This window comes from Schistocerca americana, chromosome 3 (genome assembly GCF_021461395.2).
Source record: "Schistocerca americana isolate TAMUIC-IGC-003095 chromosome 3, iqSchAmer2.1, whole genome shotgun sequence".
NCBI classification, from domain to species: Eukaryota; Metazoa; Arthropoda; class Insecta; order Orthoptera; family Acrididae; genus Schistocerca; species Schistocerca americana.
In genome coordinates, this window is record NC_060121.1 from 969,141,116 (window position 1) to 969,161,673 (window position 20,558).

General features: G+C 41.0%; 1 protein-coding gene across 2 annotated transcripts in view; it reads right to left on the bottom strand.

Annotated features, from left to right (window-relative positions):
* LOC124605237 (rho guanine nucleotide exchange factor 10) overlaps positions 1–20,558 on the bottom strand; it is a 527,940-nt gene that overhangs the window by 16,408 nt on the left and 490,974 nt on the right. For both annotated transcript variants that reach the window (XM_047136788.1, XM_047136789.1), the window contains 10 exons: positions 20,238–20,382; positions 13,200–13,482; positions 12,818–12,991; positions 11,930–12,226; positions 11,701–11,793; positions 8,046–8,270; positions 7,563–7,724; positions 5,231–5,455; positions 1,852–2,035; positions 1,527–1,666 (listed from right to left, as the gene is read on the bottom strand). In XM_047136788.1, the coding sequence (XP_046992744.1) occupies positions 1,527–1,666; positions 1,852–2,035; positions 5,231–5,455; positions 7,563–7,724; positions 8,046–8,270; positions 11,701–11,793; positions 11,930–12,226; positions 12,818–12,991; positions 13,200–13,482; positions 20,238–20,382 (1,928 nt within the window). The remainder of the gene's footprint in view (positions 1–1,526; positions 1,667–1,851; positions 2,036–5,230; positions 5,456–7,562; positions 7,725–8,045; positions 8,271–11,700; positions 11,794–11,929; positions 12,227–12,817; positions 12,992–13,199; positions 13,483–20,237; positions 20,383–20,558) is intronic.

Sequence of the window (20,558 nt, forward strand, 5' to 3'; positions counted from 1 at the left end):
TCACCGCCAGTTGCCCCAATTGAAGGAAGGTAATGTTGACTTCGGTGCTTGTGTTGGCATGCGACTCATTGCTCTACAGTACTAGCATCAAGCACATCAGTACGTAGCATCAACAGGTTAGTGTTCATCACAAACGTGGTTTTGCAGTCAATGCAATGTTTACAAATGCGGAGTTGGCAGATGCCCATTTGATGTATGGATTAGCACGGGGCAATAGCCATGGCGCGGTACGTTTCTATCAAGACAGATTTCCAGAACGAAGGTGTCTCGACAGGAAGACGTTCGAAGCAATTGATCGGCATCTTAGAGAGCACGGAACGTGCCAGCCTATGACTCGTGACTGGAGAAGACCTAGAACGACGAGGACACCTGCAATGGACGAGGGAATTCTTCGTGCAGTTGACGATAACCCTAATGTCAGCGTCAGAGAAGTTGCTGCTGTACAAGGTAACGTTGACCACGTCACTGTATGGAGAGTGCTACGGGAGAACCAGTTGTTTTCGTACCGTGTACAGCATGTGCAGGCACTATCAGCAGCTGATTGGCCTCCACGGGTACACTTCTGCGAATGGTTCATCCGACAATGTGTCAATCCTCATTTCAGTGCAAATGTTCTCTTTACGGATGAGGCTTCATTCCAACGTGATCAAATTGTAACTTTTCACAATCAAGACGTGGGGGCTGACGAGAATCCGCACACAATTGTGCAATCACATCAGCAACACAGATTTTCTGTGAATGTTTGGGCAGGCATTGTTGGTTATGTCTTGATTGGGCCCCATGTTCTTCCACCTACGCTCAATGGAGCACGCTATCATGATTTCATACGGGATACTCTACCTGTGCTGCTAGAACATGTGCCTTTACAAGTACGACACAACATGTGGTTCATGCACGATGGAGCTCCTGCACATTTCAGTCGAAGTATTCGTACGCTTCTCAACAACAGATTCGGTGACCAATGGATTGGTAGAGGCGGACCAATTCCATGGCCTCCACGCTCTCCTGACCTAAACCCTCTTGACTTTCATTTATGGGGGTATTTGAAAGCTCTTGTCTACGCAACCCGGCTACCAAATGGTAGAGACTCTTCGTGCTCGTATTGTGGACGGCTGTGATACAATATGCCATTCTCCAGGGCTGCATCAGCTTATCAGGGATTCCATGTGACGGAGGGTGGATCAATGTATCCTCGCTAACGGAGGACATTTTGAACATTTCCTGTAACAAAGTGTTTGAAGTCACGCTGGTACGTTCTGTAGCTATGTGTTTCCATTCCATGATTAATGTGATTTAAAGAGAAGTAATAAAATGAGCTCTAACACAGAAAGTAAGCGTTTCCGGACACATGTCCACATAAAATATTTTCTTTCTTTGTGTGTGAGGAATGTTTCCTGAAAGTTTGGCTGTACCTTTTTGTGACACCCTGTATAATGACACAATTAATAGTTTTCAGACAAACAAACCTACATAAACTAAGTTAACATTTCCATCTTACACTCAATACACATGATACACTACCGCACCTCTGTTTCATGCTGCGATCTGTACACTGGCTGGGCACGTACAAATAGTGGCATTTTTGTCGAAGGTCGCCTTTCTTGCTCTGGCACTTCCCACGCAGGCGAGTTGTTTGGATCCAATGCCAACTGAGCGAGTCTTAGTTCTGCAGAAAAAAAATGAAAGCGTTGTCTCAGTCAGCAGTATATACCACACGATTTCATTTTACAAATGACTGATACTATTCACCATTACATCTCATAAAAATAATATCCCCTGTACGGGAAAAAATTACTGACTGGGGAAAAATTACTGACTGCAGAAAGAACTGAGGCGATAGCTCAAACTGACCTGTTATCCATTCTTTCTTAACAGATGGATTATCAGTCTGAAAGGTAAAAGTCTCTTCCTTTCCTTTAGTTTTCACAGCCAGCTGCAAACAACAGGAATCAACCCAAGCCATTTCCTCATCCTTCTGCTGAATTGATCCTTGTATTTCCGAAAGAATACGTCTTATTCCTGGCACATTCAAATCCTGTAACAGAAAGTACGTGTAGTTGCTTAGATTATTTCACGTGTTAAGATAGTATTGTAATGTATGGAAGCCACATTAAAATTGCTTTGTATAAAAGCTGCATTTTTGGAGTAAATATATCTTTAAAGGAAAATAAAATACAAAAACAATATTACAACTATTTTACTTTTACAAGAAAGCCTGGAACTTGGTCTGCTTTCCAACATAATTTCCATAGTATTATGGCATTAGCACTATGTGATCAAAAGTAACCGGACACCTGGCTGAAAATGACATACAAATTCGTGGTGCCCTCCATTGGTAATGCTATAATTCAATATGGCGTTGGCCCACCCTTAGCCTTGATGACAACTTCCACTCTCACAGGCACACTTTCATTCAGAAGCTGGAAGGTTTCTTTTGGGATGTTGGCCCATTCTTCACTCAGTGCAGCACTGAGGAGAGGTATCGATGTCAGTCGGTGAGGCCTGGCATGAAGTCGGCATTCCAAAACATCCCAAAGGTGTTCTATAGGATTCAGGCCAGGACTCTGTGCAAACCACTCCATTACATGGATGTTATTGTCGTGTAACCACTCCGCCACAGGGCGTGCATTATGAACAGGTGCTTGATTGTGTTGAAAAATACAATCACCATCACTGAATTGCTCTTCAACAGTGGGAAGCAAGAAGATGCTTAAAACATCAATGTAGGACTGTGCTCTGATAGTGCCATGCAAAACAACAAGGGGTGTAAGCCCCCAGCATGAAAAACACGACCGCACCATAACACAACCGCCTCCGAATTTTACTGTTGGCACTCCACACACTGGCAGATGATGTTCACCAGGCATTAGCCATACCCACACTCTGCCATCAGATCACCACATTGTGTACTGTGATTCATCACTCCACAAAACACTTTTCCACTGTTCAATTGTCCAATGTTTACACTCCTTACACCAAGCGAGGTGTCATTCGGCCTTTATCGGCATGATGGGTGGTTTATGAGCAGCCGCTCGACCATGAAATCCAAGTTTTCTCACCTCCCGCCTAACTGTCATAGTACTTGCAGTGGATCCTGATGCAGATTGGAATTCCTGTGTGACGGTCTGGATAGATGTCTGCCTATTACACATTACGACCCTCTTCAACTGTCGGCGCTCTCTGTCAGTCAACAGACGAGATTGGCCCGTACGCTTTTGTGCCGTACATGTCCCTTCACGTTTCCACTTCACTATCACATCGGAAACAGTGGACCTAGGGATGTTTAGGAGTGTGAAATCTCGTGTACAGATATATGACACAAGTGACACCCAATCACCTGACCACGTTCGAAGTCCGTGAGTTCTGCAGAGCGCCCCATTCCGCTATCTGATGATGTCTAATGACTACTGAGGTATCTGATATGGAGTACTTGGCAGCAGGTGGCGGCACAATGCATTTAATATGAAAAACATATGTTTCTGGGGGTATCCGGATAATTCTGATCACATAATGTACATCGTACAACCAGCTTCTGAAATCCATTTTCAAAATAACATGCCACCTGATTTTTCAACCACTCCTGTACTGATGTTCTGACACTGTCATCTTCCTCATAGCAGTGACAGGTGAGGTGCTTCATTAAATTCAAGAACAAATTATAGTAACTCCGTGCTTTGTCATAGTTATATTGAGGTAACCACTGCGTTCCCAACCGAATGATGTGATGGGCCTGCTAAAAGTTTTGTTCTGGACTGTAGGGTACAGTTTCTTTAAGATCTCACAATAGATCTCTGCAATGACTATGCTACCCCAAGGCAAAAAGCAGACAAGCTTAACATGCCATCCATCCCTAAAGTACAGTGCACATATTTTTTTGGGCTGAAATTGTTTGCTGGAACTTCAGGTTCTTGGGAGACATTAAGTGCCACCATTCCACAAACTGTCATTTTGATTTTGGTGTAATGTGGGCAACTGATGTTTCATCAACACTGACAGTTTGTTTTATAAATGTATTCCCTTTGGCACAGAAGTCTGGAGGAAAGGATTTTGAAATCCAGCATGCACTAACTTCTGATACTGTAACTTTTCTGTCACAGTTTCACATGGAACACTTCTGGAAACATGAGGAAAGGCATAAAATAGTGGTGAGCATCTAGTATCGGTCATCTCAAATAATTTTATCTACTTTCTGCACCAGGTCATCAGTAATGACACACGGTTGCCCATATAGTTTCTCACTGTCCACATTTGAGTGGCCATCTAACCATTCCTGCACTGGTAGCATTTTTTACTTAAAATTAGCTAATCTGATGATGAAGTCCAGGATAGCTTCCACATCTCTTGCATTTAACAAATGAGTAACAGCATACATTTCACAGCTGGCAGCATTTTCAGTCAGTTGTGCCAGTTTGAAAGTATATAAACAAACACTGATTCAAGCAAAAGCTAACTTAATAGTGTTTGTGGTTAGCCAACTGATGAAGGTAATTAGCGAGCATGCACAGTATAGTGATCCCAAAGCTCCAATGGTCATAATTTTAAAACAGTACTTACTGTAAGAACATATATCCTAAATCATCTTCCTCCATACATCCAAGAAACAAAAGTAACTGTCTTTGCTGACAATACAAGTATTATAATCTAGCCTAATGGAATAACTTCAACACTTGAAAATGTAAATAATATTTTCTTGAAAATTAACAACTGGTTATCTGCAAATGGAGTGTCACTGAATTTAGATAAAAGCAATAAATGCAATTCAGTACTGCACAATGTCCCGTCGACAACGAGGTCATTAGAGACGGAGCACAAGCTCGGGTTATGGAAGGATGGGGAAGGAAATCGGCTGTGCCCTTTCAAAGGAACCATCCCAGCATTTACCTGAAACGATTTAGGGAAATCAAGGAAAACCTAAATCAGGATGGCTGGAGATGGGATTTAACCGTCGTCCTCCCGAATGCGAGTCCAGTGTGCTAACCACTGCGCCACCTCGCTCGGTATTAGAAATATTGTACAGTGCAAATCAATGAGTGGAACACAATGTTATCAATTCTTTGGTTTTTCTATTGATAAAAACCTGAACTGGAACAGGTAAATAACTAACCAATCAAAACAGAGAACGGACACACACACACACACACACACACACACACACACACACACACACACACACACACACACACACACACACACACACTTTTTTTTCAAATTTTAAGGACGAATCTCTCACCTTATAGTTGCCTTTCAAAGTTGAAACAAGATCAGCTATTCGACTTACGACCTCATAATCGTGCATGAGGTCATTCATCTCTGCACACAGATTATCTGCAGCTCCACTGCCACTCATATTTGAATCGAGTGATGTGGAACTGCGGTCTGACTTAAGACTTCCACCACGATTTAAGCCAGCTGCCAGCAAACGACTCAAAGTAGGTGACGTACTTGTATCCACAACCTATTGAAAAAAAAGTAGCTTTAGTAGGGCTTAAAATCTATACTTGTAGCCACACTAATGATTTTCAATTCCCCGCCTCACAAACATACACAAAAAAACAGAACTTACTTGACACTAAACAACTGCACTGTTTTGAATTTGCATAGACTCAACAAACAAAGATAATGAAATTTTTCACACACGAAAAATGAAAGAAGACACCATGCCTTAGTGAGTATTGTATTTTATCCACATGAGAAAAGTCAATGCAGCTTTATCTATAACACAATAACCAATAATAATTATCTCCAGCGTGATAAATATTTTCCCCATGAGATGGCATATCATCTGGAAAAATCCTGGGCATTAGACATGCTGGTAGAGATAAATTCAATAATTGTACATGATTTTATGGCACCAACACTATCATTAGCAATGTCAAGATATTAGGAAAAGGATACACTGCTGCTTATGGTAAGAGGGCACGCTGAGTTGCAGACAGGCACAACAAAAAGAATGTTACACATATAGCTTTCAGCCAAAACCTTCTTCAGAAAAGCGCGCGCGCGCACACACACACACACACACACACACACACACACACACACACACACACATTCACACATTCACACAATCACACAATCATGCACACATGACTGCCATCTCTGGCAGCTCGGACTGGAGCATTCCTAAATATTCCAGTCCAAGCTGCCAGAGATGGCAGTCATGTGTGAATGGGGTGTGCTTGCTTATCCTTTTCCTAATATTGCTGATATTCCAACCAGGAGTTCATTAACAATATATTTTCAGAGGGTGATGCCCCACAGCCTATATTGTTTGTTTAACAGCCATTTTTGGCCCACATACCATCATTAGGTTCATAAAATCATTTACAACAACATATTAGGCGATATAAAATCAATAGCGCTGGATAATAAAATCCATGTATTCATCACTGCTGTCACAAAGTAAATTACAGTCAGGCATAGTTTATGATTCATGGATTTTATTGTCTGATGCTAATGATTTTATATTACCTAATATGCACAAACAGCAGGCCAGATGTGACCCGCTCCTCACTATTTGTTCTTTTTTCCCCCCTTTTTCATTCCCTCTCAAGAAGGATAGAGTGGGTCCTTGAATAACTTAGACCTTTCGAGCCGAGTCCTGCTGGCATTGGGGCAGGGGGAATCCCAATGTGGAATAACAACTCGCCTCACGGCATATTATTTTCAAACTTTCAGTCCTTACATGCTAATGACGATGGGTTTGCAGCCCGCAGTACTAGCAAGTCTATACATCCCTATTGTAAATGCTTTTATGAATGTGACTGTAGTCTGTGGAACAAAACTTGATAGTTAAATTAAGAAATTTTATCAGCAGCTCTTGGTGGTATACATGACTTTCACTAGTTTTCATTAACTCCTCAGTGTGTGAAAAACACAGATATTGTAATAAAGGAAAGTAAGTTAATTTAGGGATTAATGTCCTGTTGACAACGGTGCCATTAGAGATGGAGAAAAAGGCTGAATTGGCGAACAACGAAAGGAAATTATATATACCTTTCAGAAAGACATCATCCTAACATTTACATAATTAATTTAGAAATGCAATGGAAATATTAAAATCTGGACAGAGAGATAGGAAATTTAAATTCTGTTCTGTCGTATGTGAGTACAATGCCACTTTGCTCAGTGATATAGTGATAAAATAAATCACTATACGTCAATGGATACACGAAGCAGCTAATTCAAAAAATTGTATCACTACCTACACAGTTCCACACAATTTTACCACTGCTATGCTAAAACACAAAGTGCAAGCTACATCTCAGAAATCACTCAAACTGCTACAACAGTTTTGTGATCAACTCCAACCGATAATGGATTCGACTTGGTGAACACCGTTTTCAGAAAAAGTCTTTATCTGATAATGGAATTCAGAATGTTTTTGTTTTATTCTGACTGGCCTTCACAAATATTTACTTTACGACAACACAGCCTACAGGTTCATGGATGGATGGTTAGTGATAGTGCTTAATGAGTGATTTAACTGACTGTCAAAATTCAGGTAATGATTCACTCAAGAAATAAGAAAATAATGTTCATGTGTTGCTTTTGAAACATACCTCAATGTCCGTTACAGGATACGACCATTTGAGACTCAGTCTCTCACTGCCGCTGAAGTCATCTGTTGTTTTTGGTGTCACTGACACACACACCACCATATCATTAAGCAAAAGCAGCCTTCGACTCTTTGATTTTGTAATCATTCCAGCTTGGTTGAACTCCTGAAAAAAGAGAAAACCACATTTTAGTTATGCACCATTCACAAGAGTATTTCTTAATTTCAAGTATTTCAATAAAAGTAAGTACTATAAAATGCAAATGTCTGGAAAAATAAGCAGTCTTATATTGACAGATTAAGGAAAACACTGTCTTCTAGTTGTTACAAAATACTGAACCTTCACATAGCAAAACCACATATTAAAACTTGAACAGGCTACAAAGGAAATGAAAATATATAATCACCAATATGAGGACAAATACAATACTCATAAAATATATAATTTAAAACTAAAAATATTTTAATAATTCTGACAGGAACTAACCAATTGTGTGACATTATCCTCACGTAGCAAGTACCGATGACCGTCAGGCCTAGAACGAGCTGCAAATCTTCCGCTGATGTGACGCATCATTTCTTTAAAGGCCTGGAACTGTTCAGCTTCACGTTTCCGCTCATTGAGCATTTCTGCCAATGATTCAAGCTGTGTTAGAGCCAGCTGCAGTGACATGCGATCATGGTGGCCCTGGGGTGTATGCTTCAGCAGGTCCTGTGTTGACAGAAAAACAAATGTGGATATTAACTATAGTTATTGTTTGCTTTATCAGTGAATGACTGTGATGCACTATTTTTAAGTAATGAATGTGAATTTTACTAAATAATTTCAAATTTGATTCTACATACACTAAAGGTAGTGCAATTCAAAATGAAAATTGCAGTTACAAACAGCAATACCTATTTATTGCACTACGATACATTGACAAAAAGTACCGTGAATGGGGACGTAGAAATGTATTTTATAGTTATATTTTTAATGCACCTTTTGAGTTCCAGAATTGTTTTCATCAAAGGAAGCATGTACAGAAGGTCCTTCACATAAACTCACAACAAAATAAATAAATACACATCCACAGGTGTCATGACTGGAGATCTAGGCAGCCAAAGCATCACCATGGCCTGTATGATGTTGATTTAAAAATGTGCGAACCTCCACACCAGGTACAAATTCACTGCACCTGTGTAGTAATTGAACTTTTGCACTTTCTTTACATTCTGTGTAGTTGTTATTGGAGTTTTGCTATGCATTAAATGGTTATAATTGTGTATGTAACCAGTATATTCATTTTGAATTCCCTTTCCACGAAAGTTAATAAAACTAAAATTCAAAATCCATGTGTCCTCCATTTTATACAGTTCATGTATTTTTATCAGCATACATAATTCTTTCACGCATGCAACTGCATTAAATTTCTACAGCTAGGACATCACAGGCATCACTTCCACATTTATAATAATCTTCTTCTTCATTGAGATTGGTTAAAAGTATGAAGATGCTCCTTGATGATGTGTGATATGTATCTGAAGTGACATATGCCTATTGCTTGAATTCTGGAAAATGTTATCTGCTTTCAACTTGAAAGTGTTAATATGAGGTTTTCGGCATTACTCCAAGTCACTAATTATGAAATATCTTGATTCACGGGCGGGGGGTTTGAGAGAGGGATTAGGGTGTAATGTCCCATCAACATGTGGTCATTAGAGACAGAGCACAAGCTCAGAATGTTTAATTGATGGGGAAGGAAATTTAGCAACTTCTGGAAGCACTTGCTCAGGCTTCTACATTACAACAAAAAATTGTCAAGTTTACTTCTGAAAATGATTTTGATAAGTAAATTGCAAGTACTTGCAGAAGTGTTTTCACTGGAGTCACATCTTGAGATCACCACCACCACCACCACCACCACCACCACCACCACCATTGAAGAAAAATTGTACCAAAAAACAAAGTTAAAAAAACTAATTGGCTGAAGAAATGAATACAGAGGTGTACATATTTATATTGTCAAGATACACTACTGAATGAATTGAAATCAGAGGACTTTACTCAGATTAAAAATGTTCTGAGAAAATATTGTGCAGTTTTCGAAATTTTTTTTTGTCTTACACTAAACTATTCAAAACCAGGGCACAAAAATACTGCAAGCTATATCACTAAGATATCATCTTTTAATCACTCTTCAATTTTTGAAAACACTACAAATGTAATGCATTTATGCTTATGTTAAGATTTAAAAAATCTGCTAAAATTTAAAGATGTGTCTGCTGCCACTCCCCACCTGGAAAAGTAATTGACAAATTAATTTTGCATTTCTCTGGCTGGTGGCGACTACCTGTGTATGTTGATGAGTTCCCATAGTAGAACATTTGTTTTGGGTCATCCGTCTTTATTCCATTGTTTTCGACAACGACACTGTCACACCGGTACTGAACACATAAACTTCAGAAACTTGGAGAAAAAACTTCCAATAACTGGCATGTACTTGCAGCAAGATGCACGACACTGTTCCCACTAACTTGCAGAAGCTACTTGTCCAAGCTGATGGAACTTGCGCCACTTATTGGCTGGGGGTGTTTTCATGTTAAAAAACTTGCAGGAGTAGCTTCTGTAGACGACTTATGGAAGTAAACCTTAACCGCCCTGATAAATTGCAACCATGACTGCTTTAGGTGTGACTCCAATCAAAATATCAGGGACAAAAGCAATGCAATTCTATCATACAACTAAAATAGACCTTAGACGAAAGTGACTACTGAGGGATAAATTATGGGAAATATTTTCTATGTACTAACATATTATATAAAATAGATTTATTGATTATATTTTAATAATGCATGTCTTCCACAAGAAAGACAACAACCATTACTGTAAAAACCATGAGGGGAATGAAGTTTCAGTAGTACAGGCTACTCCTAATAACCTACACAAATCATGAGAAATTTTCTAAGAAGTATTATCATCAACCTATTAGATAGGTTTGTGAGCAAATTTGCTTTCAAGCTCTTTAAATCTGATGCAAAAAATCCCAATGAACCTGCATACCAAAATACAATGTCATTTGCTAACAACAGGTGTACTAGATTGAAGAGCTCTGAAGGGAACACTGGGAAAGTTTCACTTTCACACACACACACACACACACACACACACACACACACACACACAGAGGTTCTACAAAAGAAGGAGGGAGGGAGGGGGAGAGAGAGAGAAATTTTCTACAAACTTGGCAAAAAACTTGCTTAGGATGATGATTTGCAACCAGTGCTATAAGCGGTTTAAGCTTTTTCAACAGGGCAGAATGTCAGTTGGTGGCGATTCCAAGCTTGGACAACCTTCCCCATCTACAGATGACAACCACGTTGAGAGAGTTCATGCTGCCATTCGCAGAAATCACCGTCTGATTGTTCGAGAAGTTACTGACAAATCCTAGCACACATCACTCCTTTTTCCTCAGCTACCTAGCAAAATATCACAATCACATTGTGCCCCACCCACCATATTCTCCACACCTAGCCCCAATACACTTTTTCCTGTTTCCCAAACTTAAAACCACATTGAAAGAGCATCGTTTCCAAACTGCAGAGGAAATCAGAACAACGCAACAAGAGACCCACATGTCATCCCAGAAAATGAATTTCAGGAGGCTTCCCAAAAGTAGAAAAAATGACGAGTATGGTGTATTGCCGGTAGAAGGGACTACCTGAATTGGTACAGTGCTTAAAATGCTGTACAATAAGCAATGAAGGTCTTACATCAGAATTTTGATATCTTTTCGAACACACCTCGTACAGAGATATCGGTTTCAATAGTGCTTGCAGAAAACATTTAAATGTGCTACCTTCGTCTGCTGTTGTGCTTTGGACACACTATATTTTGGTGTAAGCAGCCGATTGTATGAATTTTTGTATTATTAGATGGCATATTTTCATTGGAATGTGTAATATTTAGAATTGATTGCTTCTTTCCCTCAGCATTAAAAGTAATAATTTGATGACAAATATTTAAAGTTAGTCTTAAAAAAGTGCTCTGATGAATTTTAGTTGCTGAAAGTATAGTCCTCTTTAAGCACCTCCATCCTATTCTGTGTCCAAAGAATTTATGATTAAACAGTTAAACGTTAATGCAACAATGAAGCTCTCACCTGCAGAAACAATATGAACTGGGGAAACCTCTGAACAGGTTTGACCATCAGACCAAAGAATGAAAGCCGGTCATGTGCACTGATCTGCTTCACCTGAAACACATACCAGAAATATGAATCTTAACAATGTATAACAATGCTCTGTGTATCTTACACACACTGCTTACATTTGTGGAAGACTATTTCAGAATTTTTACGTATTTCAAAAAATTCAGAGTAATTATGATACCTTAAAGAAATCCGCAAGTGCTGACTTCCTCTTTGCCTCCATTTTGGCTAAATCCATAGCAGATGAAAAGTTGTTGATGAAATCACTATATATTTCAAGCACCACAGCCTTGGAAAAAGATGCAACAAACACATCACCAATACGTTCATCCCTATCCCAGCTACGAACACACTCCGCCAGAGCTATGCGAAATAAAGTGTGACACTGCAGTATCTCCGGCAGGCGCAGGAACAACGTCTGTATTTTTGCTGGACTGAGAATTGGTGGTGTGCTCTCTTCCAGAGGTTTCTTATAATCCTGAAGAAAAAAAAAAAAAAAAGTCCAAGATATCACTTTAAACAGATATTTCACAAAATGGTTCAAATGGCTCTGAGCACTATGGGACTTAACATTTGAGGTCATCAGTCCCCTAGACTTAGAAGTACTTAAACCTAATTAACCTAAGGACATCACACACATCAATGCCCGAGGCAGGATTGAACCTGCGACCATAGCAGCAGCGCAGTTCTGGACTGAAATGCCTAGAACCGCTCGGTCACAATGGTCAGCGATATTTCACATTAAGTCTTGCTATGATCTGTTATTCTTAACAAACACAGTAAATTGTTTAACTTGCTTAATATTTAATTTCACTATTGTACCTATAAAGTACAGTTGACTTTGTACCCATCCACATACTGACAGTTTTATTTCCGTAGTTTCTGAATAGCTTTTAGAATGTGTAAGTAGAGAGGATAGGCAGGGAGGGGGAGGGGGGGGGGGGAGGATGGAGTAAGGGAGACTGTAAAATCTGGTTACTAAACACAAAGTTTTCTGAGTATTCTTCAATCACAAGGTAACAAACGCAAAATCAGAGGATTTGAATTTATTTTGTTATTACCAACTTACATTGACTAGCCTATGCAATGTGGCGACATAGGAGTTCTCACTATGTACAATAGCAGCAACAATGTGTCGCCTTTTCAGCTGCTCCGGAGTGAGTCCGTGAGGAGGTGGCGGTAATGTGGGAGGCATCTGGCGCCGCCCAAATGCAGCAAAGGTAGTGCCATTTTCCTCTTCCACCTGAAAAATTGTTCCCGTAACAGGAGAAGATATAATACACTGACCTGTAAACAATTTTCCTATGCCTACCATCACAACTGCGTTCTTAGAATTCTTTGAAATGTTCACTCGGTTTACATTATACACTATTTCTTTCAAATCCCACTTCATAACAGAAATTTATTAATTCCATTCAAAGCAGTGCTATCAAACAGAAACTCATGATCACCTCTGGCAGAAGAGGCATTTTGTTGGGTGTCGGCACGCGGTCGCAGCTGCCACCGCCGCCCCCTCCGGTGTCGACATCGTACTGGTGGGTCGAGCCGCGCCGGATGGAGAACCAGCGCGACAGGCGGCCTCCGGGCACCGCCACCGCCTCCGGTGCTGCCTCTGACACGAGTGGTCCAGAGCTCCCTCCTGCTGCCGGCAGAGTGGCACTCGGCCGCCCTCGCCACTTGTCGCACAGTGTTCGTGCCTTGCTGCCCAGAGTCGCCCTCGCTTGACCGTTACTTCTGTAGACATTTTTGTGGATTAGAACTCTCTTATTGCAAGCCACCTCATTGCAATGTACTTACGAGTATTCGAGAGTGTCCATAGAAGATAGTAAAAATATTTATTGAAATTTCAAAACGGAATGTAAACAATTTCTGTGCAAAAAGGTGGGAAATGAGTGATGCCAATCTGTTGCTGCTATAGTGAAATGTTCAAACGTGAATGTGTTAATGTATATCTTGAATACTGTTTCAAGAAGCAGAACAGTGAATAGCTGTCAGCATTTATGATACTTCAGCCTGTAGACATTTGTCTCAGTAGTTTGAATTATCCAGTATTTTGAATTACCCCAACACGTGATGTCCAGATATCACGAGGGATATCCTCGACAAGGGATATGCTAGACAACAACTACTTTTTTGATAGTAAGTCAAAATGAAACAGGCTAATTGTGTTAGAATGAAAAACTTTTAAATTTACGCTCATAACCAGTCCACAATCTTGAAATGATTTTTCTCTGCGAGTTTATCCGTAAGTCTCTGTCCTACCATAAGAAATTCAAATGCATAACAATGTCGTGTTTTTGTTGAAATGTCACTGGTTTTTCATGATCATTTTATTTCCATCACAATTCAAACATTATGTATGCTTATTTCAGTAATTAGAAGTGGCATCTAAGCTAGATGAAAAAAAAGAACAATTCTGGTGTAAATTTACGCAAATATTTAGTGTTTTTAAAATTAAAATAATACAAATGCTGTAATATTTCTTTTGCTAACTTAGAAAAATGACTGACTATGAAATGTGACAGCAAATAACAAATGTGATGTTTTGAATAAAAAGGTAGGGCTATTATGTCAATCAAATCTGCCCTCTTAGTTTTGAAATGATACTGATGAATGGTGAGGCTAGAGCGTTCTGAGATAATTGATATCTATATATACATCCGAAAACAATTAGAAAGGAAAACATGCGCACTGAAATTATTTGACTATATAAACACTGTAAGTTAGTTAGTTATGGGTATGGCTGAATAAATCATCATCTTTTTCTCTTATCCTTTATCTTACTCTATCAGTGGAGTTGAACACTACGGCAAACATTCGTGCCACTTCCTTGAAGAGGCAAAAATATGTAAGATTTACACATACTGATGAAACTCAAGAGAATGCTATTTTCTACAATGTTTTTATCCAGATTACCTTAGTATCAATGTATATATCAGATATAATTCTCCAGTTCCACTTACTTACACACTGAATACGCACGGCTGGGGGAAAAATAATTAGTACACCCTTTCAGAGGTTCCCAATTCACTTTAAGATTTACTGTAGCAACCGTGCATGTGGGGTACATGAAATGATTACATTTACAGATCATTAGCACAAACGGTTTAGAGGCACCAGGTATCAATCCATGCTGAAACTCTCACATTAGTATGGCGATCATGTAGATGGCAAATACTGCCCTGGAATATGTTATGCCATGCCCTCTTGACCTGTTCATGTAGTTAGTTGCAGAGTCGCACAAGTCACTTCTCAACCCATCATATCCCACACATGCTCGACCAGTCACTTCCCAACCCATCATATTCCACACGTGCTCGACCATATGCTGACCAGGGACGTTGCTCCATGTCTTGCAGCGCAGACTGAGTTTCGTGGGCAGTTTGTGGGTAAGCATTATCCTGTTGCAATAACGGCAAAAGAACAGGTCTAACAACATTCTGCACGTACCAAGTGATGGGCAGTGTCACCTCCAGAAACAACAAAGGTGAACGAGAGTCGTAGCTTATCGCACCCCAGACTGTAAGACCTGGGGTGGGGATACTGTGTCTCAGACGAATGCACTTCACAAGACAGCGCTCACCAGGTCTACCCCATCAGCACAAACTACCATCAGCTGCATGCAGGCAGAATCTGCTTTCATCACTGAAGACCACAGTGCACCATTCCATCTTCCAAGTGATCCTGTGACGGCACCAGTTGAGCCGTGCACATCCCTGCTCCGGCGAGAGTGGAAGATAAGCCAGAGGTGAGCGTGCCCATAGTCCTCACTTCTTATGACCAGTTTGGAACGGTTTGTGTTGACACATCTAGGTCCACAAACCCTCTTATCTGTGCTGTGGTAGCTGTACAACCTGCCACTGCTGCCCTTACAATACAACAATCATGGTGTCTTGTGCTTTGTGGTGTCCAGAGCCTCACTTACGGGTGTGAGAATGTTCACGTGACCACTGGTACCAGCATCAATGCACAACTGATACGGTACATCAACATTGTATGGCAATTCTCCAAAAGAACTATCCTGCCATTCAGAAGGCCACAATTTCACCCCCTTCAAGCTAGCTCAGGTGGCTGTAAGAAGGAAGAGTGTGTCTCCATGGCTTATGCTTCACATTTTAGCACCACACTGAGGCTTCTGGCTGTGAGGATACCCTGCTGAAGCATAGACAAAGATGACATTTTGGTAACTATGGCACTATGGTATGTGTTGTTGGACAGCACTAAAACCATTATCAGTGCATCTACTATATCCCGAAGTGGCATACGATCAATGTCAACTTTCGATGTGTACAATTCACCCACCCTCGCTCCCAGCAGTGTATCTGTTATCGATGACTTGGTTGTTTACTTCACTCTGATGGCCTGAAATCTAACTGGATTCATCCTAAAATCTGCCCACCACCTTTCATGTAGCCCTTCTATGCAGGATACTGGTCTCCTCTTCCATGCCACACATCTGCAGTACTGAACTCTTTAACATAATGACACAGAGCAATTCCAATGCTATTATGATAGATGCCATATGCAAACAATGTGTGCCATACAACAGAACCTGCTGAGATCAGACCTACTGTGACCTACTGAAACTAAGCCTCTACTTTCACACATCGCATATGTAGTTCATACTCAATCCAACATTGGACTAATGTTTTACTCCACTTCTTTCGACCTGAATTTACTTTGTTATCTATCTGTAGAACCCCCAACAGCCAAGACACCTCGATAGCCCACATCAACAGGTCAACTTTTTTGGGACACTATTTCTTTTATTTAATTCGCGTTCATTCATTCCGAGTACCTTTGTAGTTGCATCCTTTTCATTTCACTTCTAGTAATATTTTGTATGTGAGGAAAATGGGTCACATCATCATTTTCAGTACGAATTGCATCTCACATTATATTACTTCTAATAGTACAAGTCTCAATAAAATATCGTTGTACACAGTCCACTATTTCAACAGCTCAGTGGTTCATTTGAAAAATAAATCAATTCAAATACATACTCAGGTCCTTGCTTCCAAACGAAATGTATATAACAATCATCTTTGATTCACTGTTTACATAGGCTCTGACTGTACAATAGATATTGCTTCAAAATACAGAACTCTGGATAAACTTTAGATGTAAGTTATAGGAACCTGGCTTACGTGGAGTGTAGCTTACGAGATGTGACCATCTTCAAAAGAAAATTATACATTTCTTATGTAACATTTGTATTTTCTCACCGAGGTTTTTTTTTTATATTTACTTTAATCTAGGACAGAACAGCAATCAATAAGGAATTAGCAACCTTTGCTGGTCACAATCTTAAAAGAATAGCACCTTATCTACACGAGAAACATTTTGAATTTATGTAAGATATGTACACTGATGAGACAGAAGACAATGACCACTGCCTACTGTGAGATTGAATGCTGCCTGGTAGCGTAGCAGGCACATGACGGGATAAGCAGAGACCAGCAAAATATCCCTCTGTGACAGTACGGGTCACAAATGGGGAAATCCACTGACGCCTGCAACTTTTACAACGGGCAGACTGTTGTGGCCCATCTGGGAAAGAAGCAGCTTGTAAATGTTAAGGTTGTTAGCTGTTCATTGCTACTGCTCTGAGCGTCTATGAGAAGTGGTTGAAAGATAGTTTAATTAAGAGCACAGGACAAGTTGTTAAGACTTCCACGTGTCATCACAGAATGTTGACGGTGGAGACTTGTCCACTATGAAAAGCAAGATAAGCAGCAACCTATGGCAGACATCGGGACTCAGTACAATGCTGGTTTAAGTACAAGCCTTTCCGTGAACAACACAGGGTCCACAAAAGAAACACTGCGTGTTCCCATTCATGTGGGCTTCCAAGGACCCTGTGGTACTACTCAAAGGCTCTGTTAACAGCTGTAGATTACGTGAACACTGCTGCAAACCTCCAGCATCACTACACGCTTGATGCTGCTATATCCTGTGACCATATCTACCCACAATATAGCGTCAACTGGCAGGTTGTCATACTATAGGCTGACCACTGGCTGCAGAACATTTGGCACACAGGTACCCCCACTCTGTTTACAGGCGATCTTACGGTGGAGTCCTGGGAACCTGTGGCATCACAATCTGCAGCACTCTTATTACCACAGGAAGTGCTACATCTGTGGAACTACCACAGCTATGCAGGTCACGTCCCCACCAATTGCAGGACCATTGCCTATCCGCCGAGACTGTACGTAAATGGTCACCCGATACCAGAGCGGCCACTTCCAGCCGCAACACTCATCCCAGAGAATGAACTCTGGAGCACTGCGAATGAGCAACCCAGCAGTGGTCAGTAGCTACCACTCAGTCAGTGATTCACGGACATACACTGGCAGTTGAATTTAGAATCACTGCTATTGGACAGCCGTTAATGGCAGTAACTAATGTCCTGTGGTACTTTGAATATTTTTATATTGCTCATCCTGGAAGCGAACTGCTTTACCGTTGACTAACTTTCCTTGTCAAAACTATTTTCAGTTCTTTGATTTGCACATCACTCAAATTACCTGGACTTAAGTCGTCCTGTGGGCAATTACAATTCTTTTCTTGTTGGTGCTGTGCTTGAATAAAATGTTTATTGTACTGTAATACCCGGAAATCATTTAATGCATGTGCACGGTTTTTTTGATCAACACAAATAACATTCTCTGACGTCGCAGTCGCAGTGGTTTGAGAATCGTGACAGTGAACTCACACTGACACCTCAACTACCAAATTCGCCCAATCTGAACCCAACAGGCAAATCTGGCATGCTGTTGGATGCCAGCGTTGTGCCCACAAAGCACCAGTTAGTAATTTACAGGAACTGAAAGACCTGTGCATAGATGTGTAGTGTCAGACATCTCTGGAAACCTACCGAGCACTTGCCAAACCCAGGCCACTCAGAATTACTGATGTCTTGTGCTCGGAAGGTGGACGAACACGCTACTAAGCAGGTGGTGACAATGCTAAGTCGAAACAGGGCCCCGGGAGTAGACAACATTCCATTAGAACTACTGACAGCCTTGGGAGAGCTGGGCCTAACAAAAGTCTACCATCTAGTGAGCAAAATGTGAGAGACAGGCGAAATACCCCCAGACTTCAAGAAGAATATAATAATTCCAATCCCAAAGAAAGTAGGTGTTGACAGACGTGAAAATTACCGAACTATCAGTTTAATAAGCCACGGCTGCAAAATACTAACACGAATTCTTTACAGACGAATGGAAAAACTAGTAGAAGCCGACCTCGGGGAAGATCAGTTTGGATTCCGTAGAAATGTAGGAACACGTGAGGCAATACTGACCCAACGACTTCTCTTATAGAATCGATTAAAGAAAGGCAAACCTACGTTTCTAGCATTTGCAGACTTAAAGAAAGTCGTTGACAATGTTGACTGGAATACTCTCTTTCAAATTCTGAAAGTGGCAGGGATAAAATAGAGGGAGCGAAAGGCTATTTACAATTTGTACAGAAACCAGAGGGCAGTTATAAGAGTCGAGGGACATGAAAGGGAAGCAGTGGTTGGGAAGGGAGTGAGACAGGGTTGTAGCCTATCCCCGATGTTATTCAATCTGTATATTGAGCAAGCAGTAAAGGAAACAAAAGAAAAATTAAGAGTAGGGATTAAAATCCATGGAGAAGAAATACAAACTTCGAGGTTTGCCGATGACATTGTAATTCTGTCAGAGACAGCAAAAGGACCTGGAAGAGCAGTTGAATGGAATGCGCAGTGTCTTGAAAGGAGGGTATAAGATGAACATCAATAAAAGCAAAACGAGGATAATGGAATGTAGTCGAATTAAATCTGGTGATGCTGCGGAAATTAGATTAGGAAATGAGACGCTTAAAGTAGTAAATGAGTTTTGCTATTTGGGGAGCAAAATAACTGATGATGGTCGAAGTAGAGAGGATATAAAATGTAGACTGGCAAGGGCAGGGAAAGCGTTTCTGAAGAAGAGAAATTTGTTAACATCGAGTATTGATTTAAGTATTTGTATGGAGTGTAGCCATGTATGGAAGTGAAACATGGACGATAAATAGTTTGGACAAGAAGAGAATAGAAGCTTTCGAAATGTGGTGCTACAGAAGAATGCTGAAGATAAGGTGGGTAGATCACGTAATTAATGAGGAGGTATTGAATAGGATTGGGGGGAAGAGAAGTTTGTGGCATGAAGGGATCACCAATTCGGTATTGGAGGGCAGCGTGGAGGGTAAAAATCGAGGGGGAGACCAAGAGATGAATACACTAAACAGATTGAGAAGGATGTAGGTTGTAGTAGGTACTGGGAGATGAAGAAGCTTGCACAGGGTAGAGTAGCATGGAGAACTGCATCAAAGCAGTCTCTGGACTGGAGACCACAACAATAGTATCAGACTGGCACGGCAGATACACCCTAGTGACAAGTAAATGCAGATTAGCGTATTTCCTTCTCTCGGCAGGCAGGCTTTACGGTTACTAGCGGAAGAGGAGCTGCGGTACTGACTTGTTGCTGCTGCGCTCGCTCTCGTCGCCGGACGAGAGGTCCCCGTCGGAGGCGGAGAGCCAGCAGGAGTCGTCGGCCCGCGGAACTGGCCCCGAGCCGGGCGCCGCCCGCTCCTCCCACGAGCCCGAACCCACGCGGGGCTCGTCTGCAACACACACACACACACGTCACACCACACCTCCTCACAAACACTGCCCAGCGAACTACTGCCGTACAGGCTGCGCCAGCAGGAGAGCTCGCTATTCAGGGACACGGCAGGAACGACCATTCGAAACAATAAAGTCTAGCCCCTTAAAAAGATTTTTTCTTTCAAGTTATGTT